The sequence below is a fragment of the Zootoca vivipara genome, chromosome 14 (genome assembly GCF_963506605.1).
Source record: "Zootoca vivipara chromosome 14, rZooViv1.1, whole genome shotgun sequence".
Lineage (NCBI taxonomy): Eukaryota > Metazoa > Chordata > Lepidosauria > Squamata > Lacertidae > Zootoca > Zootoca vivipara.
The window spans coordinates 40,908,834-40,933,042 of record NC_083289.1 but is presented as its reverse complement, the minus strand read 5'-3'; the positions used below and the strand labels follow the sequence as shown (position 1 = coordinate 40,933,042).

The 24,209-nt window shown below is 44.8% G+C and overlaps 1 protein-coding gene across 3 annotated transcripts; it reads right to left on the bottom strand.

The window, feature by feature from the left end:
* Positions 1 to 1,175: 1,175 nt before the first annotated feature.
* Positions 1,176 to 22,205, bottom strand: LOC118093117 (acyl-coenzyme A synthetase ACSM3, mitochondrial-like). 3 transcript variants are annotated; one of them, XM_035131919.2, is made up of 14 exons: positions 22,131 to 22,205; positions 18,827 to 19,040; positions 17,527 to 17,737; positions 17,214 to 17,424; positions 12,545 to 12,688; positions 11,426 to 11,582; positions 10,278 to 10,357; positions 9,655 to 9,778; positions 8,577 to 8,657; positions 8,337 to 8,438; positions 6,473 to 6,600; positions 5,207 to 5,306; positions 3,645 to 3,764; positions 1,176 to 2,134 (listed from the first exon to the last, which is right to left on the bottom strand). In XM_035131919.2, exons 2-14 carry the CDS (start codon positions 19,028 to 19,030, stop codon positions 2,048 to 2,050), a joined length of 1,749 nt encoding a protein of 582 aa, XP_034987810.2. In that variant the 5' UTR covers positions 19,031 to 19,040; positions 22,131 to 22,205; the 3' UTR covers positions 1,176 to 2,047. The 3 variants fall into 3 exon arrangements, with proteins under 3 accessions (XP_034987810.2, XP_034987813.2, XP_034987809.2); XM_035131922.2 differs by having other exon boundaries at positions 18,827 to 18,956; XM_035131918.2 differs by having other exon boundaries at positions 18,827 to 19,045; positions 22,131 to 22,198.
* Between the last annotated feature and the right edge of the window lie 2,004 nt (positions 22,206 to 24,209).

The window sequence follows — 24,209 nt, the reverse complement described above, 5'->3', positions numbered from 1 at the left end:
TCGGTTTAAGAACAGTCCTGTTTATGAACAAATCGGTTTACGAACTCCGCGAATCCGGAAGTAGTGTCCCGGTTTGAGAACTTTACCTCGGTCTAAGAACGGAACCCGAACGGTGGAAGGGCACTGGCAGCAGGAGGCCTCATTAGGGAAAGCGCACCTCGGTTTAAGAATGGTTTCGGTTTAAGAACGGACTTCTGGAACGGATTAAGTTCGTAAACCGAGGTACCACTGTATTATTTATTGCTGATTTATTTGTTCCTTTTTAAAAAATTGTTCCTTGTTACATTGAAAGTAAATAATTAAAAAACCCAATGCATTCAGATCTCCATCGCAGGATGCTGTAATTGTACTTTCACTGGTGGAAACATCAAAATGGGCTTTCCACTATCTAATACCAATCTATCCATGGTGAATTGGTGAGAATGGTGGACTGAACACAATTCAAAGGAAAACATCAGGAGTGTTCTGCAGGAGTGTTGCAACCACTCCAGACCCTAGAATATCCATGATTGTTAAACGACAACCTTCCAGTTTATGACCAGGCTTAAGGCTATTTTATCTTGGCTCGAGCTAGCCAGCTGAATAAGCTTGCATTTGCTGACAAAACCCCCCTCTCTCACCCACGCTTTAAAACAGTTTTGTCATTGTTTCTGTTTGTCTAAATTGCATGTTAAAAATAAATAAATAGAAGAGAGGTAGCTATGTTAGTCTGTGGTATCAGGGGCAGGGGAACAAAGGGTTCTGTGGCACATTAAAGACTAACTGTGTTTATTTAAAAAAAAGAAAATAAGACATAAGCCTTCATAAGCCAGCATCTACTTCCTCAGATATGTGGGTGAAGTATCCAACTGGGTTGACTCAACTACCTGGTCGTCCAGTTGCAGATCTTAAAGTCTTTGAGCTCAGGAACACAAGAGCTTAACTTCAAAACAATCTTATGATGACACATGATTCCAGTTAGAACAAAAGGTGTTGTGGGGTGGGGTGAAATGGTATAAAAAGATAATTCCTGGATGCCAAGATCCAGGCTTTGGGCAAGTACTCTTTGGTGAGAGAACTCCAGCAGAGATTTAAAATAATATGCAGCAAAGCAAAGTGTGGAAATATAGGCTGTTAGACCTTTAAAATACGCCCTACATTTCATCCAAAGTTTCCCTCTTCCCCTAGCATAGAAAAAGATCACACATTTAGCAAGTTAAAATTAGTTTACTTAGAAACTCTTTAAAGGTCAAGTTCATGTGCTTTTCCATACACCAGTCAGAAAACACAGGCAGTAAAACTTGGCTTAGTTACAGTGGTGGAAGTTTTGGTAAATTATTGGTAAAGGAACTCTAGGGTGGGGGCTGATGGGATTGGAGTCCAGTAGCATCTGAAAGGCCAAAGGTTCATCACCTGTGATTTATGCTTATGGTCGTTGCAATGCAGGTTTGAATATCTTGTGTAAGTTGTAACAATTCATGAGATTGTTCTTTTATTTTTCTGCAATGGCGGTTTAAGCTTCTAAGCCATTTTACTCATTAGACACTATTTTGTGTAAGCCAACTTTCCATATTTATTCAGATTGGCATTATACGGTTCTTGCCAATTCCCTAAAAATATGCCAAGACAATACTGATATACACTGACAGGAGAGCTGAAATTCTTCAGCTCATAATGATAAAATAATAGAGATATAATATAATCATCACATTATTTCTATACTGCATTTTCTGCAAACTTGCATCCAAAGCAGTTTACAAAAGAGTAACATCCCAAAAGCAGCAATACAATAACAAACATAATTAAAACCGTAATACCATTTACAGCACTAACATTTACAGCACTAACAGTTAAGCATTAATTTATAATACAGCAAAGGCATTTAAATGACCATGAAGGACACCAACAGGCCAGTTAATATCCCATGGGCTATAAATTCCTATGTTATCCACGAGAGACACTAGAAATTTGTACAATAATGGCCACCAAGGCAAATGGAACATCATCATCTATCCACCTGTGATATTGTTGTGACAACCGGTCCTTTTTTGATAGCTTCATAGTCCCCTTAGGCTTTCCCCCACTCTTTCATCCTCAGCTCCTTCCTCTGGATTTTCCCAGAAATTGTCTTGGGTAGGTCTTGAACAAACTCCATCTGTTTTGAAGGATCAAAGAGAGAGGGATAAACTGAGCACATCAACTTTTATTGGAGTTGCGTTTAGTCATTGTGAAAAACCAACTTTTGTGGAACAGAGGAATCTTAACCCAAGTCTAACAAAACACAGGATGGCCAGATGTCCTCCCCTCCCCTGGGAAAGACTCCTGGGCCTTGAAACTGGAGTATGGCAGCCAGAGGCTTAGCAATGGGAGTTTTTGACCCTCCTTTCAGCTCCATGCAGCAAAAAAGCTACAGCAGCTGAATTTCTGCATCTGAATGGTTGAGGAATTCAGGCGTTGCAAATTCCTTTGTGAAATGACCCGAGTTGCATGTCTTGGACAAATGTACTGATTCCACACTTCTCCGAATGCTGCAGTGGTCTCTGGCAGCTGAAATGTATCAAACTTGGAGTTTAAAAATATGTTTAAAGTTTTTAATTTTGGATTTTCAATGGTTGTAACCCAGCTTGAGACCTACTGGTGAGGGTGGATTATAACAATAATATATATTCAGAGAGATAATGCACATTTAAATAGGAGCCATTGGAGAGGGATTGTAGCTTAGTGGCAGAATATGTCTCACCCCCCCCCCTGCAAAAGGTCTCAGGTTCAATCCCGAGCAACCAGAGGACAAATGAATATGTCAGTTTTGATTCATCTCAGTTTCTCATTTTTCCAATCTTAAATTCAGCTCGCCACATTTCAACATCAGTTTGCGAATTAACGTTTCTAAATGTTCACATGAAAATTCATGACCATTTGTGTGCAAATTTCTTCAAATATAAACTTTTTTTTGCAAATCAGCTCCCCTAAAATAATGCATTTTTGCATTTCTATGCAAAATTTACTCCAGTATATGCATTTTTGGATGCACAACTCCATTGGACAACTGTATTGCAAAATTCAGAGCAGCGTGAATTTCAAAGGACAGCCCAAATTAGGTAAGTTTGCTTTGAAATGTGACTCTTGTCTGTAACCCAGAGTCTGGAAGCATTGGTAGGCTACGATCATTCCTGTCAGGGAAGGTTCTAGCAGTGAACATTCCCTGACTACCGAACTGGAGAGGCACCAAGGCTCAGACAGCATCCTAGAGCCATTATTGCAATCTGAGACAGACACTCGGGGGGGGGGGGGTCAGGAGAAGTGTCCAGCGGGGAGATGGCCTGCCCTTTCAAGTTCGCGCCTGAATTGAGACATTCCAGGGCACATAAACGTAAAGGGAGGGGATTCGGAGTCCCACGGTTGTTATGCTGGGGGGGGAGCAGGCAAGGGGCATTGGGGGAATCGGCGTCAGACTGAGCAGACATGTGTTCTTGAAACCGTAATTGCACTGTATATATCAGGCACAAATAAAAGTCTTAACGACAGAATGGCTGTAGAACTCGTCTCTCAACAGTAGCCAGAAACGATCCGTGACAATTCCTAACCCATTCTTAAGAACATTGTCTCTCCCTCCACCCAAGATCCAGAGATTGACGCGGAGTAATTCTGAACACTGTACTACTTGCCTTTCGGGGGTACTTGTAAGGAGCTGTCACTTTCTTGGCATGTGTTTGCAGCTCAAGAATTAATTGTTCTTTGTCATGTGACTGATAAATCGGCGACAGGACAACGAAAGCTTTCACAACCTACAATGAAGGCGAATGGAGGCGAGGTTAATTGATAGCTATGCTTGTGGGGGGGGGAAGGGCTGTAGCCCAGTGGTTAGAGCTTTGCCTGCAGAAGGTCCCAGCTTCAATCCCCAGCATCTCCAGGTCGGGCTGTGGTAGAACCCTGCTTGCAAACTTGGAGAGCCACTGCCAGTCTGTGGGACAATACGGTGGTGCCTCGCTAGACGGATTTAATTCGTTCCACGGGTCTTTTCTTATAACGAAAAACTTTTCACTGTGCTAACTGGAAAAGAGAATGCAAGGGGAAATGGCCCTGTGTGAGCTGATGGGTGCCCTCCAGAATGTTGCCCTTGGGGGGGGTTGTGTCCCTCGGGCTGATCGGGGTTCCCCGTCCCTGTTCTAGGAAGTGCATGTGAAAATGCCCGTGTGTCACTGCTAAGAGTGTGGCATCCATCCAGTATACAGTGGTGCCTCGCTAGACGAAATTAATTCGTTCCACGGGTCTTTTCTTATAACGAAAAATTCGTCTAGCAAATCCCATAGGAATGCATTGAATTTTTTTTTAAAAAAAATTTTGCCCATAGGAACGCATTAATTGAATTTCAATGCATTCCTATGGGAAACCGCGATTCGCTAGACGAATTTTTCGTAAAACGAATTCGTCTAGCGAGGCAACCTCCACTAGAAAAAACCTTTTGTTAAGCGGAAATTTCGTTAAGCAGGGCATTCGTTAAGCGAGGCACCACCGTACTGAGCTAAATGAACCAATGGCCTGGCTCAGAATAAGGCAACTTCCTATGATAGTATTAACAGCACCCGCCTTCCTCTCTGACAAAAAACCTAGCTCTTGCTGAGATGGGGAATGTAGGGCTGGGCTATCCCACCTGAGGCTGCTGCTGGGGGCTCAGATATCACTGAATGCTCTCTTGCGCATGCAGCAGCCCCCTGCTGTACATAGAAAACGAAACAGGGAGGAAGCAAGAAGAGACTCATTCCTCCATCTAGGATGTCCTGGGATAGCCCTCTATTGTGAAGGTGCCCTATTTTTCAGGTGTGGGGTACTGTTGGCCCTGCAGGTATTTGAAGGGCTGACCAGTCCAAAGATGAGCAACCCTCAGAAGGAAGCACAGAGACCTAGAAGCTGCCCATCCATACTTAGCACCTGGACCACAGACTGAGCAGGGACATGGAAGCCTTAACTTCCAATTTCCATGTTTATACTACAGGTGGAGTTGCATGTCGCCTACAACCCCACGTTGCCTATAACAAAAATGTCTCAAAACTGATTGTAACTGACCTATAGGAAGTACTCTATGATTTGAAAATAGAGACACTGGTTGTATTTTTGTTACTTAGTGAAATCCTTCAATAGAAACATATTGAAGAAGACGAGGAGGAGGGGGAGGAGGAGAGGAGGAGGAGGAGGAGGAGGAGGAGGAGGAGGAGGAAGAGGACCATACCTCTCCTCGGACGGGATCTGGGCTGCTGACGACGGCTGCTTCTGCCACTGCCGGGTGCTCCATCAAGGCATTTTCTACTTCAGATGGCCCAATGCGATACCTCGGATTTGAAGGAGAAGTTAGATCTTGGCAAGCTATCAGCCTGAAGCAGAGCTTTGTGTGTGCTAACATGGTTAACTTAGGTCTGTTAATTTCAATGGATCTGCTCTGAATAGACGGGATACGGGTGGCACTGTGGTCTAAACCACAGAGCCTAGGGCCTGCCGATCAGAAGGTCGGCGGTTCGAATCCCCGCAACGGGGTGAGCTCCCGTTGCTCGGTCCCAGCTTCTGCCAACCCAGCAGTTCGAAAGCACGTCAAAGTGCAAGTGGATAAATAGGTACCGCTCCGGCGGGAAGGTAAACGACATTTCCGTGCGCTGCTCTGGTTTGCCAGAAGCGGCTTTGTCATGCTGGCCACATGACCCGGAAGCTGTACGCTGGCTCCCTCGGCCAGTAAAGCAGGATGAGCACTGCAACCCCAGAGTCGTCCGCGACTGGACCTAATGGTCAGGGGTCCCTTTACCTTTTACTCTGGATCTCACCCTGATTCGGGTGTGGGGAGGACTTTGATCCTCGAGATATTTCTCAACTCCCATCACCCCAGGGGCTAAGGATTCATCTGCACAGTCCCATTAGTGTACGCTAGTACAAAGGTTTCTGCTAGTGGTATAGGGCTCCCCCCCCTCCACTCCCTAGACGGACCTGTCAGGTGAAACCCTGGAACAGTGCATGGAGACAAGAGGGGAGATTGCTTTGTGAGGCAAACAGAAACACTTGTGGTTATAGAAGCATCTCCTCAGCGTTACTTTGAATTTAAAGCACATAGGGTAACATTCAGCTAAATTTTACTTAGAGCACACATACAGTATGGACATGAATGGGCCTAACTTAGTCATGTTTGTTAATTTCGGTGGGCTTACTCTGAGTAAAACTTAGTTGAATACCACCCACAGCTTCCCCCAAAGAACCCTGGTGACTGTAGTTTAATTTTCACAGAGTTAGAGTTCCTAGCACCCTTAACAAGCTGCAGTTCCCAGTTTATTTCTTTGGGGAAATAAATGAGCTTTAAATGTATGGAATGGATGTTACTTTACCAGGGGCGGTGCTGGCTTGATTTTTAGTCTTTTAATGGTGTTGCAACTTTTGCATTGCAGATACTTGTGACTTGGTTAAAAAAAAAACAGGCGGGTCAAGGTTTTTGTTTTTGTTTACAAAGTAAGTGTACCCAGAGGACAAGATAACATCATCGGCTCTTGCCACAAACTGGACATATCCTTCTTCGTCCATGATCCCTCTGTCCCCGGTGATGTAGAAGTCCCCACGCTCTGTTGCAGCTGTTTTCTCAGGGTCATCCTAAGAACAATGCAGAGGAGGTCAACAAAGCTACAAAGGCACATTCCTCTCTAGATTCCTGCAACATCAGTCGGTATCCTGCATTTGGGAAGGGCCCATCACAGATCTAGCAACACAGGCAGAACGTTCTAAGATCTCAAATTGAGTGCTTTCCTGAGTAAAGGTTGGCTTGGGCTTTCACATTTGGTTAACTGCAAAGAACTAGCATGGAATACAACTCCTGGCACTTCTGGTCCTGGAGATTGTATATAACCGTGATGGTTAATATCTTTCTCTATCAAACTACATGGATTCTGCTGTCATTAGCAGGGGCCCTTCCCTGGGTGCTTTCTCCAAGGAAGGTGCGGACAATGGCAATACAAGAATGGGCTTTTTCAGTGGTGACCTCTTGTTTCTGGAATGCCTGGCAACATCATTGGCAGCTTTTTGGACATCAGGCTGAATAATAATAATAATAATAATAATAATAATAATAATAATAATAATAATTTATTTATACCCCGCCCATCTGGCTGGGTTTCCCCAGCCACTCTGGGCAGCTTCCAACCGAATATTAAAAACAGTACAGCATCAAATATTAAAAACTTCCCTAAACAGGGCTGTCTTCAGTTGTCTTCTAAAAGTAAAATAGTTGCTTATTGCCTTGACATCTGCTGGGAGGGCGTTCTACAGGACTGGTGCCGCTACCGAGAAGGCCCTCTGTCTGGTTCCTTGTAACCTCACTTCTCGCAATGAGGGAACCGCCAGAAGGCCCTCAGTGCTGGATCTCAGTGGTGGAGGTGGAGATGCTCCTTCAGGTATACAGGACTGAGGCCGTTTAGGGCTTTAAAGGTCAGTACCAACACTTTGAATTGTGCTCGGAAACGTACTGGGAACCAGTGTAGATCTCTCAGGACCGGTGTTATGTGGTCCCGGCGGCCACTCCCAGTCACTAACTAGTCTAGCTGCCGCATTCTGGATTAATTGCAGTTTCCGGGTCACCTTCAAAGGTAGCCCCACATAGAGCGCATTGCAGTAGTCCAAGCGGGAGATAACCAGAGCATGCACCACTCTGGCGAGACAGTCTGCAGGCAGGTAGGGTCTCAGCCTGCGTACCAGATGGAGCTGGTAGACAGCCGCCCTGGACACAGAATTAACCTGTGCCTCCATGGACATTTCTGCTTATCCAGGCATTCAGTTGTTAAATGCGATGATCCACTGCTATCATTTCTGACCTGTTTTGTTGTGTTCATCTTTCAGTAAGGTGGGTTAAAATCCCCCCTCCACACAATTTTTGATGTATGAACCCCCCTAGCAATTTTTGCTCCATCATATTTTCCCTTCCTTATTTGGTTCTAAACCAGATGTAGGGAACCTTTGGCCCTGAACTACAACCCCCACCATCCCCAGCTTGCTTGCCTGTGCTTTCTGGGGTAGATGGGAGTTGTAGTTCTGCAACATCTGGAGGGCCAAAGGTTCTCCACAAATGATTTAAACTGATTGCCAGCTTGCTTTGCATTTTATGGGTTTGTAAGCCCCTCCACCCCCAGCCTTATTAACGTCTCCTGAAAAAAGCACCCAATATCTTTTTATTCTAGGGGTGGTCCTCTAAATGTTGCTCGACAACAACACCCAACAGTCCTTGCAATCATGGTCAATGGAGAGGGAGGATGGGAACATCTTGAAAGCCAAAGGTTCCCCACCTCTGTTATATTCCTTGGAGGCTGCCCCATCATTTGAGAGGGTTCTTTTCTTACCACATAGCAGGTGAAGAGACCCAAGGGCCTTTTGGGCTTGATTTTAACAGCAATGTCTCCTTCTTCCCCAGGAGGTAGGCGATTGCAATGTTCATCTATTATCTAGAAAGATGGAACCCCAACCGTCAGTTATGTGAGCTTTTCTGTTTTGTCTCTTTAGTTGAGCAATATGGGCACATCGTGGTGTTTACTAAAGCAACATGGCTTATTATGGCTTCCCTGCTTTAGAAATATTCCTACCTGGACATCAAAAGGAGGAGCCGGCGTCCCGGCAAAGCCAGGCTTGACTTTCATATCTCTCCTAGTCGAACATAACATAGTCTGTGTAAAGAAATGGTAAATGTTCAATCGGGCTTCTCTCTCACACTCTCTGAAACTATGGCTTTTAACAGATTGGAGAATTTTCAGTTGACTTTATCTTCCATTTCAAGATTTGGGGAAGGGCCATAGCTGAATGACGGACTGTACAAGCTGGAGTCTGCAGGAGAAATTGCGGCATGGAACAACAGCAACAACAATTTTATTATTTATACCCCCGCTCATCTGGCTGGGCTTCCCCAGCCACTCTGGGCGGCTCCCAGTACATATTAAAACATAATAAAATGTCAAACATTAAAAAAAACATCCCGATACAGGGCTGCCTTCAGACGTCTTCTAAAAGTTGTGTAGTCATTTATCTCCTTGACATCTGATGGGAGGGCATTACACAGGGTCGGTGCCACTTCCAAGAAGCCCCTCTGCTTGGTTCCCTGTAACTTTACAACAACTACCAGACCTTTAGAAGGCATCTCAAGGCAGCCCTGTTTAGGGAAGCTTTTAATGTTTGATGGATTTCTGTATTTTAATATTTTGTTGGAAGCCGCCCAGAGTGGCTGGGGGAACCCGGCCAGATGGGCGGGGTATAAATACTAAATTATTATTATTATTATTACAGTGAGGGAACTGTCAGAAGGCCGTCGGAGGTGGACCTCAGTGTCTGGGCTGAACAATGGGGGTGGAGACGTTCCTTCAAGTATACTTTTCTCATACAGGGTTCCAACCAGCCAGCCATGCCCTTTTCCAGGGCACTCCATTCCATTCTCTCCAGTATGGATGGTGGTGCATTCTCCCAGGTGGGGCATTTGGGGAAAACATGCATTTGGATTTGATACGCTTCTTCTGGCACAATGGGCCAGCTGCGCTTGGTTGTTAACCAGAAGGTTGGCGGTTCGAGCCCACCCGGGGACGGCAGTAGGCTAGATCTCCATTGGGCTCCCTTCCAACTCTACAATTCTGTGATTCCATGATTCTATAGATACATGGCGAAATGCCAACATACAGTCTCTGTCTGCCCATAGCCTTCACGTATTCCCACTCCTGTCTGCGCTTTCCACTGCTCCATCACTTCAGGGCTGTTGCCTTCCCCACCGCTCAGACACCGTCTCAGGCTCTTGAACTGGTATCTGCATGAGGGCGTGAAGAAGCTTTGAGTCAACAGTGATTATTGCCTCCGTAGCAAGTTATACAGGCATACAGTAGCATCCCAGTTAGCACACCTAGTGCTGGTGTAATGTTGGACTCGAATGCTCATCAGTCCCAGACAACTTGGCCAATGCTCAGGTTAGGGTGGGATTGAGTTGAGGGTTGGACTAGATGAGCCTTGGGGCACCCCTCAACTACAATTCTAAGATTCTATGAAATATTTCCAAAGGAAGCAAGAAATATAAATAATGAGATGAATTTAATAGGAAACAAACTAAAACAAAAGCAAGAAAAACAGGCAGGGGGTTGGACTGGATGACCCTCAGTGTCCTTTCTAACTCTGCAGTTCTTTGAATCTACCATATGTCTGTAAACCCAGGCAGAGGGACTGAGAAGTGCACTATTTTTTAAAAAAGCAGGAAGTTACTCTAGTGTTGAGTTTTAAAATGCACAGATGCTACCATGCAGGGTTTGCCATACCTTCCAACGTTGTGCTGCAGAAGCATACGATAAACAGTTGGGGGGCCACAGAAAGTTGTCACTGGATACTTGGTGAGGGTCTAGAGGGGAAAACACAAACACGTTCCTATTGCACCATGTGATTCCAGAAGTTTCACAAGGGTTGATTGTTAATTTTTAACTTTTTGTCTGAAACATTTTCCTGCAAGGTTGAATTGTTTTTTTTTTACTTCTACCAAGAAAGGGAGGAAACTGTCTCCCTCAAAAAGAGTGAATTGTGGTCTGGGTAGGGACCATAGCTGCCAAGTTTTCCCTTTTCTCATGAGGAAGCCTATTCAGCATAATGGAATTTCCCTTTAAAAAAGGGAGAACTTGGCAGCTATGGTAGGGACCACTGCTCAGCGGGAGGGAAGAGCTTTGAATGCAGAAGATTCCCAGTTAAATTCTTAGCCTCTCTGGGAAACCTCAGACTGGGGCAGAATGTGGCCCTCCAGACCTTTCTATCCGGCCCTTGGAATGCTCCCCACCTACATCTCTAATTTTTTCCAGGTCACAAGCCACCCGGGCCCTGCTATGCACCCTCCTTGAATGTTTTACCTGTCTGGGATGTTCCCTTAATCTCATTATAATGCCTCTTGAACATCCAGAGTGGAGGAAGAGAAGCGAATGAGTGAGTAGAAAATACAAAGGTTCAATTTACATTTATTACTCCACCCACTTTTCCCTCTGGCCCCACCCACCACTGGCAAGCGACCTTTGGGAGATTGCCCAGAAGGTTGTGTGGCCCTTGATGCTGACAAATGTTCTCCACCCCTGGGATGAGATAGGAAGTAATGGGGAAAGACCTCTCTTGGAGACCCCAGAAAGCTCTTGCAAGGCAGGCAAGGCTATTATGGAGCAGAGGAAACTGTTTAATACTGCATCAGATTGGTCCATCTAGCTTAGCTTTGTCTACGCTGATTGAAAGCAACTCCACAGGGTTCCAGACAGGGAATCTTGCCCAGCCCTACCTAGAGATGTCAGGGATTGAACTCAGAAGCTTCTGAATGCAAAGCAAATTCCCAACCACTCTTCTGGGTTTGGAGTTCAAGGAGAAAACTCAAGATCCCTGTTGGCAGAGCAGCTCCCCAATGTTTCCTGCCTTTTGAATAAGGCAGTATTAGCCTTACATTGAGAACAGTCGTTGGCTCGAACTGGAGCATGCCGTGCTGAAAGATACATGCCCCTTGGATCCACGTAGGGTACAAATTGCTGAAGACGAATTTGATCCAGCCTGTGTCGGAGAAACCCCAGATCACATCGGAAGGACTCAGGTCCATCCAGTACCTGTTAATAAGGAGGCAAACACGACGACTACTCAGTTACATTTATTAGACCCGGGTGGCGCTGTGGGTTAAACCACAGAGTCTAGGGCTTGCTGATCAGAAGGTCGGCGGTTCGAATCCCTGCAATGGGGTGAGCTCCCGTTGCTCGGTCCCAGCTCCTGCCCACCTAGCAGTTCGAAAACACATCAAAGTGCAAGGGCCAAAGTTTGGGGGTGCCTGTTGTAGGTAGTATGCCTCTGAACACCAGTTGCTAGGAAGTAGGGAAACGGCACGTGGGTGGCACTGTGGGTTAAACCACAGAGCCTAGGGCTTGCCGATCAGAAGGTCGGCGGTTCGAATCCCTGCAACGGGGTGAGCTCCCATTGCTCGGTCCCAGCTCCTGCCAACCTAGCAGTTTGAAAGCACATCAAAGTGCAAGTAGATAAATAGGGACTGCTCCGGCGGGAAGGTAAACGGCGTTTCCGTGCGCTGCTCTGGTTCGCCAGAAGCAGCTTTGTCATGCTGGCCACATGACCCGGAAGCTATACGCCGGCTCCCTCGGCCTATAGACCAAGATGAGCGCCGCAACCCCAGAGTCGGACACAACTGGACCTGATGGTCAGGGGCCCTTTACCTTTACCTTTTATGTTTGAGGAACGAACTAGACAGGGTGAAAAGATATGGGATCAGATCTTTTGATTTTAAGACTTAAAGCACAGCAGGTGCTAGAATGGGGTAGGTGGAGAGATGGGAATTGTTCAAAGCTGTGGTAATGCGCACTTACTTTAAAATGTTGTGCTTGGGGGCTCTCCTTCGGATGACTAAGAATTGCAGTTTTATTGTGATTTAAGCTTAAAACAAAGATTACAGCCACTCCATCATGCCTATCAAAGCTCTTGCTACAATTAAATAGCCGTTCTTTAAATTGCCATGGGACTTTCTGTTGGGTTTGTTGCCCCTGAAGATTTAGAAAGAGAGAGATACCTTCCAACAACTGTCAGCCCAATCCCCAAACTGCTGCAGGAGTGTTCCACCATTTTGGGATAACCCGTGGTTCCACTGGTGAAGTAAATGGTCATTGGATCTTGACTCCTTGTTTTGACAGGCTGATGATCACCGTCTGCAGCACTTTAAAACAGAAAAGTGGACAAGTAGTAAGAATGGGGTAAAAAGGTAAAGGTAAAGGGACCCCTGACGACTCTGGGGATGACGAGTCGCGGACGACTCTGAGGTTGCGGCTGTGAGGGATTCCCCGTTTCCCGCCCCTCACTGCTTTAACAACAGAGGCTCTCCCTGTGCTTCTATACAAATGGAAGTAAACCTCCAGTGTCCAAATTGGACTTGTCTCCAGGGTACCTCAGAGCTCTGCGTTCGAAACCTATTGCCACCAGTGGGGTCTCCTTCCCATGGATCCCTACTGCTACAATTTGCCTCTCCCTTAGGCAACTATGTGGCTCCTCCTGGCTTCGCTAACCAGCCCTTTGTATGACAGGAGAAAAAGCAAACAGTTTCCTCTTCCACAAGAAAGCTTTGTTCTCGCCTCTTAGTCACACCTCTGAAGGTACTGAGACACTGCCCGAGTCCACGAACGTTTAGGCACATTTAACTTTATTATTTAACTTGAAAACGTGGATTTCTCCGGTTCTTAAAAGTGCATATCTTATTTTCATATAATACAGACTTGTTAAAACATCTCCTGCTTCTTGATAATAACGGTCATAACCTTTCTTCCCATCCACCCGAACCTAACCCCCTGCTCCCTCTCTATCCCTCCACTCCCCAACTGCCAACCCCCAACTGCCTTTCAATGGTTGTCCCCCCTCCATTTAGAAGGCCGTCTAGCTCCGCCTCTCAGGGAACACCTGCCTATCATGGGAGTGATAGGTTAACCCATGATGAACTGGAATCATCATCAGGCACGATTCTGCCACATTGGCGCTCATCTCGCTTTACTGGCCGAGGGAGCCGGCATTAGGTGTAATCAAAATCAATGGTCTGTGATCCTGTAAGCTTAAGGTGTTCTTGGAAATTAGGATTCCAATAGAAAACGACTAAGTGGGAACTCCCCTTCATGGATCAATGCCTTGTCGTGGTGAAGGGGCTTGAATAACTCAGAGAAGCTATGAGCTATGCCATGCAGGGCCACCCAAGATGGACAGGTCATAGTGGAGAGTTTTGACTAAACGTGATCCACCTGGAGAAGGAACTGGCAAGCCACTCCAGTATCCCTGCCAAGAAAACTCCATGGACAAAGACAACAGGCATATAAAAGTTATGACGCTGGAAGATGAGCCCCTCAGGTCGGAAGGCGTCCAACATGCTACTGAGGAAGAGCGGAGGACAAGTACAAGTAGATTCAGAGCTGATGAAGCGGCTGGGCCAAAGCCGAAAGGACGCTCAGTTGCGGATACGCCTGGAAGCAAAAGGAAAGTCTGATGCTGTAAAGAAAAATATTGCATAGGAACCTGGAATGTAAGAACCATGAATGGCGGTAAGCTGGATGTGGTCAAAAATGAGATGACAAGAATAAATATCGACATCCTGGGCATCAGTGAACTAAAATGGAAGGGAATGGGCGAATTCAGTTCGGATGACTATCATATCTACTACTGTGGGCAAGAATCCTGTAGAAGAAATGGAGTGGCCCTCATAGTCAACAAAAGAGTGGCAAAAGCTGTAATGGGATGCAATCTCAAAAATGACAGAATGATCTCGATACGAATCCAAGGCAGACCTTGACACCAAAGAAGGATGTTCTTCTCATTACAGGGGACTGGAATGCTAAAGTAGGGAATCAAGAGATAAAAGGAACAACTGGCAAGTTTGGCCTTGGAGTTCAAAATGAAGCAGGGCAAAGGCTAATAGAGTTCTGTCAAGAGAACAAGCTGGTCATCACAAACACTCTCTTCCAACAACACAAGAGACGACTCTACACATGGATATCACCAAATGGACAGCATCGAAATCAGATTGATTATATTCTCTGCAGCCAAAGATGGAGAAGCTCTATACAGTCAACAAAAACAAGACCTGGAGCTGACTGTAACTCAGATCATCAGCTTCTTATAGCAAAATTCCAGCTTAAACTGAAGAAAGTAGGAAAAACCACTGGGCCAGTAAGATACAATCTGAATCAAATCCCTTATGAAAACACAGTGGAAGTGAGGAACAGGTTTAAGGATTTAGATTTGGTGGACAGAGTGCCTGAAGAACTATGGATGGAGGCTTGTAACATTATACAGGAGGCAGCAACGAAAACCATCCCAAGGAAAAGGAAATGCAAGAAAGCAAAATGGCTGTCCAATGAGGCCTTACAAATAGCGGAGGAGAGGAGGCAAGCAAAATGCAAGGGAGATAGGGAAAGATACAGGAAACTGAATGCAGATTTCCAAAAAACAGCAAGGAGAGACAAGAGGGTCTTCTTAAATGAGCAATGCAAAGAAATAGAGGAAAACAATAGAATGGGGAAAACCAGAGATCTGTTCAAGAAAATTGGAGATATGAAAGGAACATTTCGTACAAAGATTACCATAATCAAGGACAAAAGTGGTAAGGACCTAACAGAAGCAGAAGACATCAAGAAGAGGTGGCAAGAATACACAGAGGAATTATACCAGAAAGATATGGAGGTCTCATACACCCCAGGTAGTGTGGTTGCTGACCTTGAGCCAGACATCTTGGAGAGTGAAGTCAAATGGGCCTTAGAAAGCACTGCTAATAACAAGGCCAGTGGAAGTGATGATATTCCAGCTGAACTATTTAAAATTTTAAAAGATGATGCTGTTAAGGTGCTACACCCAATATGCCAGCAAGTTTGGAAAACTCAGCAATGGCCAGAGGATTGGAGAAGATCAGTCTACATCCCAATCCCAAAGAAGGGCAGTGCCAAAGAATGCTCCAACTACCGCACAATTGCGCTCATTTCACACACTAGCAAGGTTATGCTTAAAATTCTACAAGGCAGGCTTAGGCAGTATGTGGACCGAGAACTCCCAGAAGTGCAAGCTGGATTTCGAAAGGGCAGAGGAACCAGAGACCAAATAGCAAACATGCGCTGGATTATGGAGAAAGCTAGAGAGTTCCAGAAAAACGTCTACTTCTGCTTCATTGATTATGCAAAAGCCTTTGACTGTGTTGGCCACAGCAAACTATGGCAAGTTCTTAAAGAAATGGGAGTGCCTGATCACCTCATCTGTCTCCTGAGAAATCTCTATGTGGGACAAGAAGCTACAGTTAGAACTGGATATGGAACAACTGAGTGGTTCAAAATTGGGAAAGGAGTACGACAAGGTTGTATATTGTCTCCCTGCTTGTTTAACTTATATGCAGAATTCATCATGCGAAAGGCTGGACTAGATGAATCCCAAGCCAGAATTAAGATTGCTGGAAGAAATATCAACAACCTCAGATATGCAGATGACACAACCTTGATGGCAGAAAGTGAGGAGGAATTAAAGAACCTTTTAATGAGGGTGAAAGAAGAGAGCGCAAAATATGGTCTGAAGCTCAACATCAAAAAAACCAAGATCATGGCCACTGGTCCCATCACCTCCTGGCAAATAGAAGGGGAAGAAATGGAGGCAGTGAGAGATTTACTTTCTTGGGCTCCTTGATCACTGCAGATGGTGACAGCAGTCACGAAATTAAAAGACGCCTGCTTCTTGGGAGAAAAGCAATGACAAACCTAGACAGCATCTTAAAAAGCAGAGACATCACCTTGCCGACAAAGGTCCGTATAGTTAAAGCTATGGTTTTCCCAGTAGTGATGTATGGAAGTGAGAGCTGGACCATAAAGAAGGCTGATCGCCGAAGAATTGGTGCTTTTGAATTATGGTGCTGGAGGAGACTCTTGAGAGTCCCATGGACTGCAAGAAGATCAAACCTATCCATTCTTAAGGAAATCAGCCCTGAGTGCTCCCTGGAAGGACAGATCGTGAAGCTGAGGCTCCAATACTTTGGCCACCTCATGAGAAGAGAAGAATCCTTGGAAAAGACCCTGATGTTGGGAAAGATTGAGGGCACTAGGAGAAGGGGACGACAGAGGACAAGATGGTTGGACAGTGTTCTCGAAGCTACGAACATTAGTTTGACCAAACTGCGGGAGGCAGTGCAAGACAGGAGTGCCTGGCGTGCTATGGTCCATGGGGTCACGAAGAGTCGGACACGACTAAACGACTAAACAACAACAAGTGGGAACTGCAATAAAATGTTGCAGTGGGAAAACCCCACCCAAGATAGTCCATTCAAATTAACTCAAGTTCCTCAAATTTTTGAATCAGCTTGTGATTCATATACAGTGGTATCTCCAGTTGTGAACTTAATTCATTCCGGAGGTCCGTTCGTAACCGGAAACCGTTCTTAACATGAGGCGCACTTTTGCTAATGGGGCCTCCCGCTGCTGCCACACTGCTGCGCGACTTCCGCTCGCAAAGTTAGCAACCAGGATCATCTACTTCCAGGTTAGCGGAGCTCATTACCCGAAGCGTTCGTAAGGAGGACGGTATATAACCCGAGGTTCCACTTTTGCCCACTATACAAATGTTCGTAGGTAATTGGCTATCTTCCTGATGTAGGTGATGAATACTGCAGACACCAGATTCTTCTATCTTTGACTTATCCCTGACTTGCTTAACAAGGCAGCAGAGATACTCACTTCAGCAGGTCATGGAAGTTCAGCCACCCTTCTCTGCTGGTGCCTTCGGAGACCAACATCCGAGTTTTCAGGAACTGGCAATCAGATGCAAGAGAGTCGATCAATGGAGCCAAGGCATCGTTTGTAACTATGCATTTGGCCCGAGACTTTTGGAGCCGGTACAATATGTCTTTAGCAGTCAACAGGCTCGTGGCTGGGATGAAGGTGACACCTAGGAGCAAAAAAAAAAAGTGTGATTAAAAAGAAAGGAGAGGAAGACAAAGCGAAAATGGATCTTTCTGTCGGCTCCTAGCACAGAGAGGACCTAACTGACCTGCTCTGATGCAGCCCACACTGATCAGCCACCATTCAGGCACCCTGGGGAGGATGATGACGATTCGGTCTCCCTTCTGCAGATTGCAAGCTTTGGAGAGGACGTTGGCTGCTTTCCTGGATAAGAATGCCAGCTCCTCAAAGGTCCACTGCACCTCCTCGCCTTTCCCACTTACCCACCAAAGAGCAGGAGTGGAAGGTCTCTTTCCATCCTATCAGGTACAAAGGATGAAAAAAAAGGGGGGGAAAGGAAGCTATTTTACTTAGCTATCTCTCTAACAAGATTTATATACCAAATAATCAGCAAAAGTTTTCTCAGCGGTTTACAGAAAACCCTATAAAATATCTAATGAAGACACCAATAAAATCAAACTATCCCTTACATCCTGTTTCATATTGTACCTAGTTTGATTAATTTTATGCCTACTTGTTTTTGAGCAAGTAGGCATAAAACAACGACGACAACAACAACAACAACAACAACAACAATTTATTATTTATATACCCCGCCCATCTGGCTGGGTTTTCCCAGCCACTCTGGGCGGCTTACAACAGAATATTAAAATACAATAATTTATTAAACATTAAACGCTTCCCTAAACAGGGCTGCCTTCAGATGTCTTCTAAAAGTCTGGTAGTTGATTTTCTCTTTGACATCTGATGGGAGGGCGTTCCACAGGCCGGGTGCCACTACCGAGAAGGCCCTCTGCCTGGTTCCCTGCAACTTGGCTTCTCGCAACGAGGGAACCTCCAGAAGGCCCTCGGCGCTGGATCTCAGTTTCCGGGCTGAATGATGGGGGTGGAGACACTCCTTCAGGTGTACTGAATATGAAACAGGATGTAAGGGTGAGACAAGAACTTTCACAATAAAATGCTGATGAATTCCATGCAGACATTTTTAGGCAGGAGGCAGAATGGATTTGTAAGCTGGCGGGGAAGGCGGGGGGGGGGGAAAATGTTGAGAACTGAATTCAAGACGGGGGAAATGAGAAACCGAGAAAAGCCAAACAGGACAACTTTTCTCAACTCTAGCTAGCAGTGAGGAAGTTTCCACGCTACTCTTTTTTATTGACTCAAAACAGTTTTGACTACCAAAGGGACTTCACCTCTTAATGTAAACGAAATGGGGAACTTTGCAACTTTAGGTTTTGATGATTGGCTGAAAAATTAATGCTAATATATCTTTTGTTGGCATATAGTTTGTTTTGAGATATATATTAAATGGGCGTTTGCTATAAACAATAAAGATCTACATGACTGACTGATAATACTAGGAAATAATGACAGATACAATCCCTTACCTTCTCCTTTTGGCTCCATATATCCAGGACATCACTTGCAAAATTAAAATGCTCTGGCACATTTTTGTAGAGGGCTTCAGTGTCTGAGAAATCCAGAGCTGGAGATCCACTACAAGGTTGACTCATTATTCTACAAGGCAATTTGAAGGCACTAAGAGACTTTAAAACTGGAATTCTGGAGAGAAGCTTCCTTGCCCCTGCCATGAAAATGATCCTGCCCTTATGGAAAACCAAAAAAGAAAAAGAAATAATAATTAAACATGATAATTCAAGATTCTGCTCAAGAACAACATCTGAAGGCAGCCCTGTTTAGGGAGGCTTTTAATGTTTAATTGTTTTATTTCATTTTTCTGTTGTAAGCCACTCAGAGTGGCTGGGGAAACCCAGCCAGATGGGCGGGGTATAAATAATAAATTATTATTATTATTATTATTATTATTATTATTATTATTATTAACAAAAACAAAACACCAATGACAGAAATATATGTACGCATTGAATATATTCCAGTTACAAAACTGCAAAGCGGAACTCCAATGGAAATGCAACTTCATTCCATAGCCATGTCTTAGGGGTGGGAATTCAGAGTTACTCTATATCAGGCTTCCTCAACCGCGGCCCTCCAGATGTTTTGAGACTACAATTCCCAGCATCCCTGACCACTGGTCCTGCTAGCTAGGGATCATGGGCGTACCCAGCGAGGGGCAGGGGGGGCAGCTGCCCCACCAGAAGCAAAAAAAAAAAGGTTATAAAGTGATGAAACAAAACAAAATTAGGTAGGGCGATGGCGAATAATCAGTTGTTTACAACACTGAAATGGTGTAAAAACCGAGAAGTATCTAGAGCCACCTAGCAACTGGTAGAGGAATCTATGTCAGCCAGCCGTTGGGATTCAAGGGAGGGAGAGGTCTCTAGCGGGCTCTAGCAAAGAGAAGAGGGAATCTTTTAGAGGAGGGGTCTAGTGAGTTCCACGTCACTAAACTGAGCCGCCTGCCGCTAAACTGAGCTGCCCGCTACCGGTATTAGTTTACCATCTTATTTACATTTAGAAGACATCGAGGCTGCTGCCTAAATGGATATGAGAAACTGGTTCCAAAAAGGTAAGTTAAGTAATTTCTGTAGAAAATTAAATTTTAAAGGGCAAAGACCTGGCTCAGAAGTACAATGGGAGAGGACAGACTGACTGGGTTGTGTTTGATGAGCGTGCATCGGAAATTCTTCAAGGAAAATCAGGTAATAACTACCGTAATAAAGCACTGCTATAATCATATAAAATTTTATTAAAATTTTGGTTTCATTTGCCTTTTCCTTGCTGAAATGTCACAACCTGAATGACCATGGCTTGCCCCCCCCCCAGTTTTGATCCTGGGTAGGCCCCTGCTAGGGATCATGGGAGTTGTAGGCCAAAAACATCTGGAGGGCTGAGGTTGAGGAAGCATGCTCTATATAGCTCTTTCAGTGTTGAAAACGGGAGCGGAACTGTGCATAATGTTCCAATAGCCAATTTGCTGCTAGGCCAGGTTCCAGCTTCAAAGAATCCTGGAATCCGAGAATTGTAGAGTTGGACATGACCCTAATGGTCATCTAGTCAGAACCCCTGCAGTGAAGTAATCACAGCTAAAGGGCCCCTGACAGATGGCCACCCAATCTCTGTTTTTTTTTTAAAAAAAATTAAATTAAAAATTAAAATTAAAATTAAATTAAAAAATTAAATGAAGGAGAGCCCACCACCTTTTGAGGCAGCTCACTCCACGGTTGAACAGCTCGTAAAGTTCTTCCAAAACAGATTTTTTTGTGTGTCCCCCCGGTTTATTCTGGTGTGGCGGCCATTTTGGAACTGGGCAGAGCAGCATCAAAAGTCACTTATGAGCATGCTCCGCCCAATTCCAAAATGGTGGCAATGCTACTTCCGGTCCGATCCCTTATTTTTCAGGGAGGAACTTGGCAGGTATGCTTCATGCTGCAGTTGGTGCGGCCGCCTATTGGCAGCCATGGAAACTGCAGAACCTGGACTCAGCTTTTTGAATGTGCTATAAACATGGTGCTGGAGGAGACTCTTGAGAGTCCCATGGACTGCAAGAAGATCAAACCTATCCATTCTGAAGGAAATCAGCCCTGAGTGCTCACTGGAAGGACAGATCGTGAAGCTGAGGCTCCAATACTTTGGCCACCTCATGAGAAGAGAAGACTCCCTGGAAAAGACCCTGATGTTGGGAAAGATGGAGGGCACAAGGAGAAGGGGACGACAGAGGACAAGATGGTTGGACAGTGTTCTCGAAGCTATGAACATGAGTTTGACCAAACTGCGGGAGGCAGTGGAAGACAGGAGTGCCTGGCGTGCTATGGTTTATGGGGTCATGAAGAGTCGGACATGACTAAACGACTAAACAACAACATAAACATGCAACACCAGATGGCGCCAGAGAGCAAATAAAATTATAAGCAATTTTCCACAGCGTTTTTTTTTTGTTATACGGTAATGATTAAATTTCTGACTTATTTATAACATCCCCCTCCCCCAGTGTGTCAGTGTGTAGATCCACCCGCTGACAACATTTTCCATTCTTATGTGTAGACCACTCCTTAAGAGCACCACTGACTGGACCATCCTGACATTGCACAAACACGCAGCTCCTGGCTACTTCCTAAGCAGTATTCTTCGAAAACAACATGGGAATGTAACATGTAACAAGAGTCTCTAAATAAATATAATCTAGCTGAAATACAGGATGGTTCTACATTGTTTATTAAGCATCCATAGTGATTGGATTGCAGACACTTGTTGGGGTAGACAATGCTGGTTGTTTACTGAGCACTCATCCTGACTTGCTTATATTGTCTGATGTTACCGGTATGCCAAGCAACTGTTATTCAACACAACTCAGTGCATTTTCCCATCACATTCCTTTATTGCGTTTTTAATAAACTAAAATCCAGTTTTGCAGTGGCTTTGGAAACTGGGTTTGGTGTGCAAGAGCACAAAATCAATGTCAATGGCACATCCTGAATTTGCAGCTGTGTGTCTGAATCCTACCCCAAAAGAGCAACAGTCTGAAAGCACTCCTAGTTAGCTGAGCTGAGGCTAATGCTTTCTTGAAACAACTGGAAAATATCTATGTATATTAGTTACAGCTCATTTCAAACTGACTGCTTTTGTGACTATCTTTAGTTGGGCGTTGGTCCCTACATGTTTTATGTAAGATCTGATTGTTTTAGCAACATAGTTTCATTGTTAGACACATACCTAGAAGACCTTACACAACTCAGAAACTAGAATCTTTGTATAAACATGCAGACAACTTACCACAACCCACACTCTAGAATAGCAGAGAGCACCCCAAAAGGAAATTCACCTGGGTTTTTGAGAACTGAATTAAACAGCAAGCAGTACATACGGTAAACATTAACTTTTATCAGAGATCCATCGGTTGACATTTGAGAACCTTTCACTTGATTATTATTATTTTTTGTAATCTGGTGTAAGTCAAAAGTTAATGTTTGACTAGATCGCCACCTATTTGCAAAAGGGCCCCTGTCCTTTCCCCCAAATTAAGTTATGCTGAAATGTAGGATACACCTTTTTTCTTCTTTTCAAAAGTCATTGGGGAATGCAGGTTGGATAAGGGAAAATGGAGTAGAGAGGCTTAGCAAATCCAGAGATGGCATTACTCTTTCCTTGACTTTGAAAGGTAGAAACGGTGGCCTCTCCTTAAAGATCTTGCTGGGCTTGCCCTAATTCTTCAAGTGGTGATCAGTTCTGGGGTGCTGGTTTCCTTTTGAAGGAGGTCACAGAGCTTTTCAACATTTTGTACTATTTTCATTAGTAATGAAGAAGAGGTTCAGCTCAGTTTGTATTTGAAAGTTAATTACCAAATCCACACTTCCCAAAACAAAAAAATGTGAACTGAAATGCAGGCTATTGTGACATTATTTACATGCTCTGGGAACTTCCAGATTGGGTTGTTGCAAACTTGCAATGTACTCTGCATGAGGCAGCCGTTGAAAGCAACTCAAAAACTTAAATTGTCCCAAAATGGAACAGTTAGATTACTGGCTTGGGGTTCTGTTTAGATCTCATATAATAATAGTCCAGCTCTATTCTGCCTTGGCCAGACCACACCTGGAGTCCTGTGTCCAGTTCTGGGTACAATTTAAGAAGGATATTGACAAGCTTTAAGAGGAAGGCAACCAAGTTGATCAAGGGTCTGGAAAGCAAGCATTGTGAGTAACAGTTGAGGGAGTTGGGTGTGTTAAGCCTGGAAAAGAGGAGGCTGAGAGGAGATCTGAGAGCCATCTTCCATTATTTAAAAGGTTGTCACATGGAAGATGGATTAAGTTTTCTCCTGTTCTGGAGGGTAGGACTCAAACCATGAACTGAATGGAACTAGAGGTGGACATAAATGTAGCCAGAAAGTTGGATAGGACCAGCCAGTGGCATGGGATTGCTCAACGTCCCTCACTTTTGATCCGCTAGTTTTACTTGGTCATCCATTTGTAATACAAAAACTTGCAGAGGTCTGCAGAACAGAGCCTCGTCCAAGTTAATCAATCCTCCTTCGAACTCAGGTGCCACCTCACACTGATTTGAACTTGTCAGTTTCATGTTAACCTCAGTGTTAAGGTTCGGAACAGCCTTGTGTCTAAAGTTCAGGTTCGTTTGTAGATAAATTGAAGGCTGCATGCAAATGGACTCTTGAAGTTCCTCACCTTATTTGTTGGCAGGGAAATTGTGATGGGGAGACTCCATAGAAATTCTCCACCATTTTCTCAGGGTTGTGCTCACCATTAGAAGTGGCACCAGCACAGTTATCACCTTTTCCCATTGTTGGCAGACTGTCCACCATCTGGACTTAGGCTTCATTCACACCAGACATTCGAAGCACTATGGCCTACTTTAAACAGTCATGGCTTCCTCCAAAGAATTCGAGGAGCGAGGAGAGTTCTTAGGAGGCCCTGATTTCCCACCCAGAACTACAGTTCCCAGAGTGGTTTAACAACCAATCCCTCTTCATGGTTGAACTATGGGAATTGTAGCTCACAGATGGGAATAGGGGCCTACTAAAACTACTCTCCATACCCTTAAAAAGCTAAAGCTCCCAGAATTCTGTGGGGGAAAGCCATGGGTAATTAAAGTGGCAACCTTTCTACACAGATGGCGCCACTCAGAGGGCTGTTAACTTCAAGTCTTGTTAGTGAGCTTCATAGGGACAGCAGAAGCTACATTTAACTGAGCCAGACCATTGCTCCACCCAGCTCGTACTACCCACACTGATAGGCAGCAGCTCTCCAGAAATCCAGGCAGAGAGTCTCTCCCAGCCCTACCAGGAGATGCTAGGGCTTGGACCTAGCAGCTTCTGTAATTGCTGCTGTTATTTGTTACCAG

Excerpts from the sequence above, each read along its gene's own strand:
- LOC118093117 (XM_035131919.2), bottom strand. The coding sequence starts at position 19,030 with ATGGCAGGGGCAAGGAAGCTTCTCTCCAGAATTCCAGTTTTAAAGTCT. Across the intron at positions 10,358-11,425 it reads AGCCAACGACTGTTCTCAAT|ACCCTCACCAAGTATCCAGT; the intron begins GTAAGGCTAATA and ends TTTCCCCTCTAG. Across the intron at positions 9,779-10,277 it reads CTGCAGCACAACGTTGGAAG|ATACCAGTTCAAGAGCCTGA; the intron begins GTATGGCAAACC and ends GCCCTCATGCAG.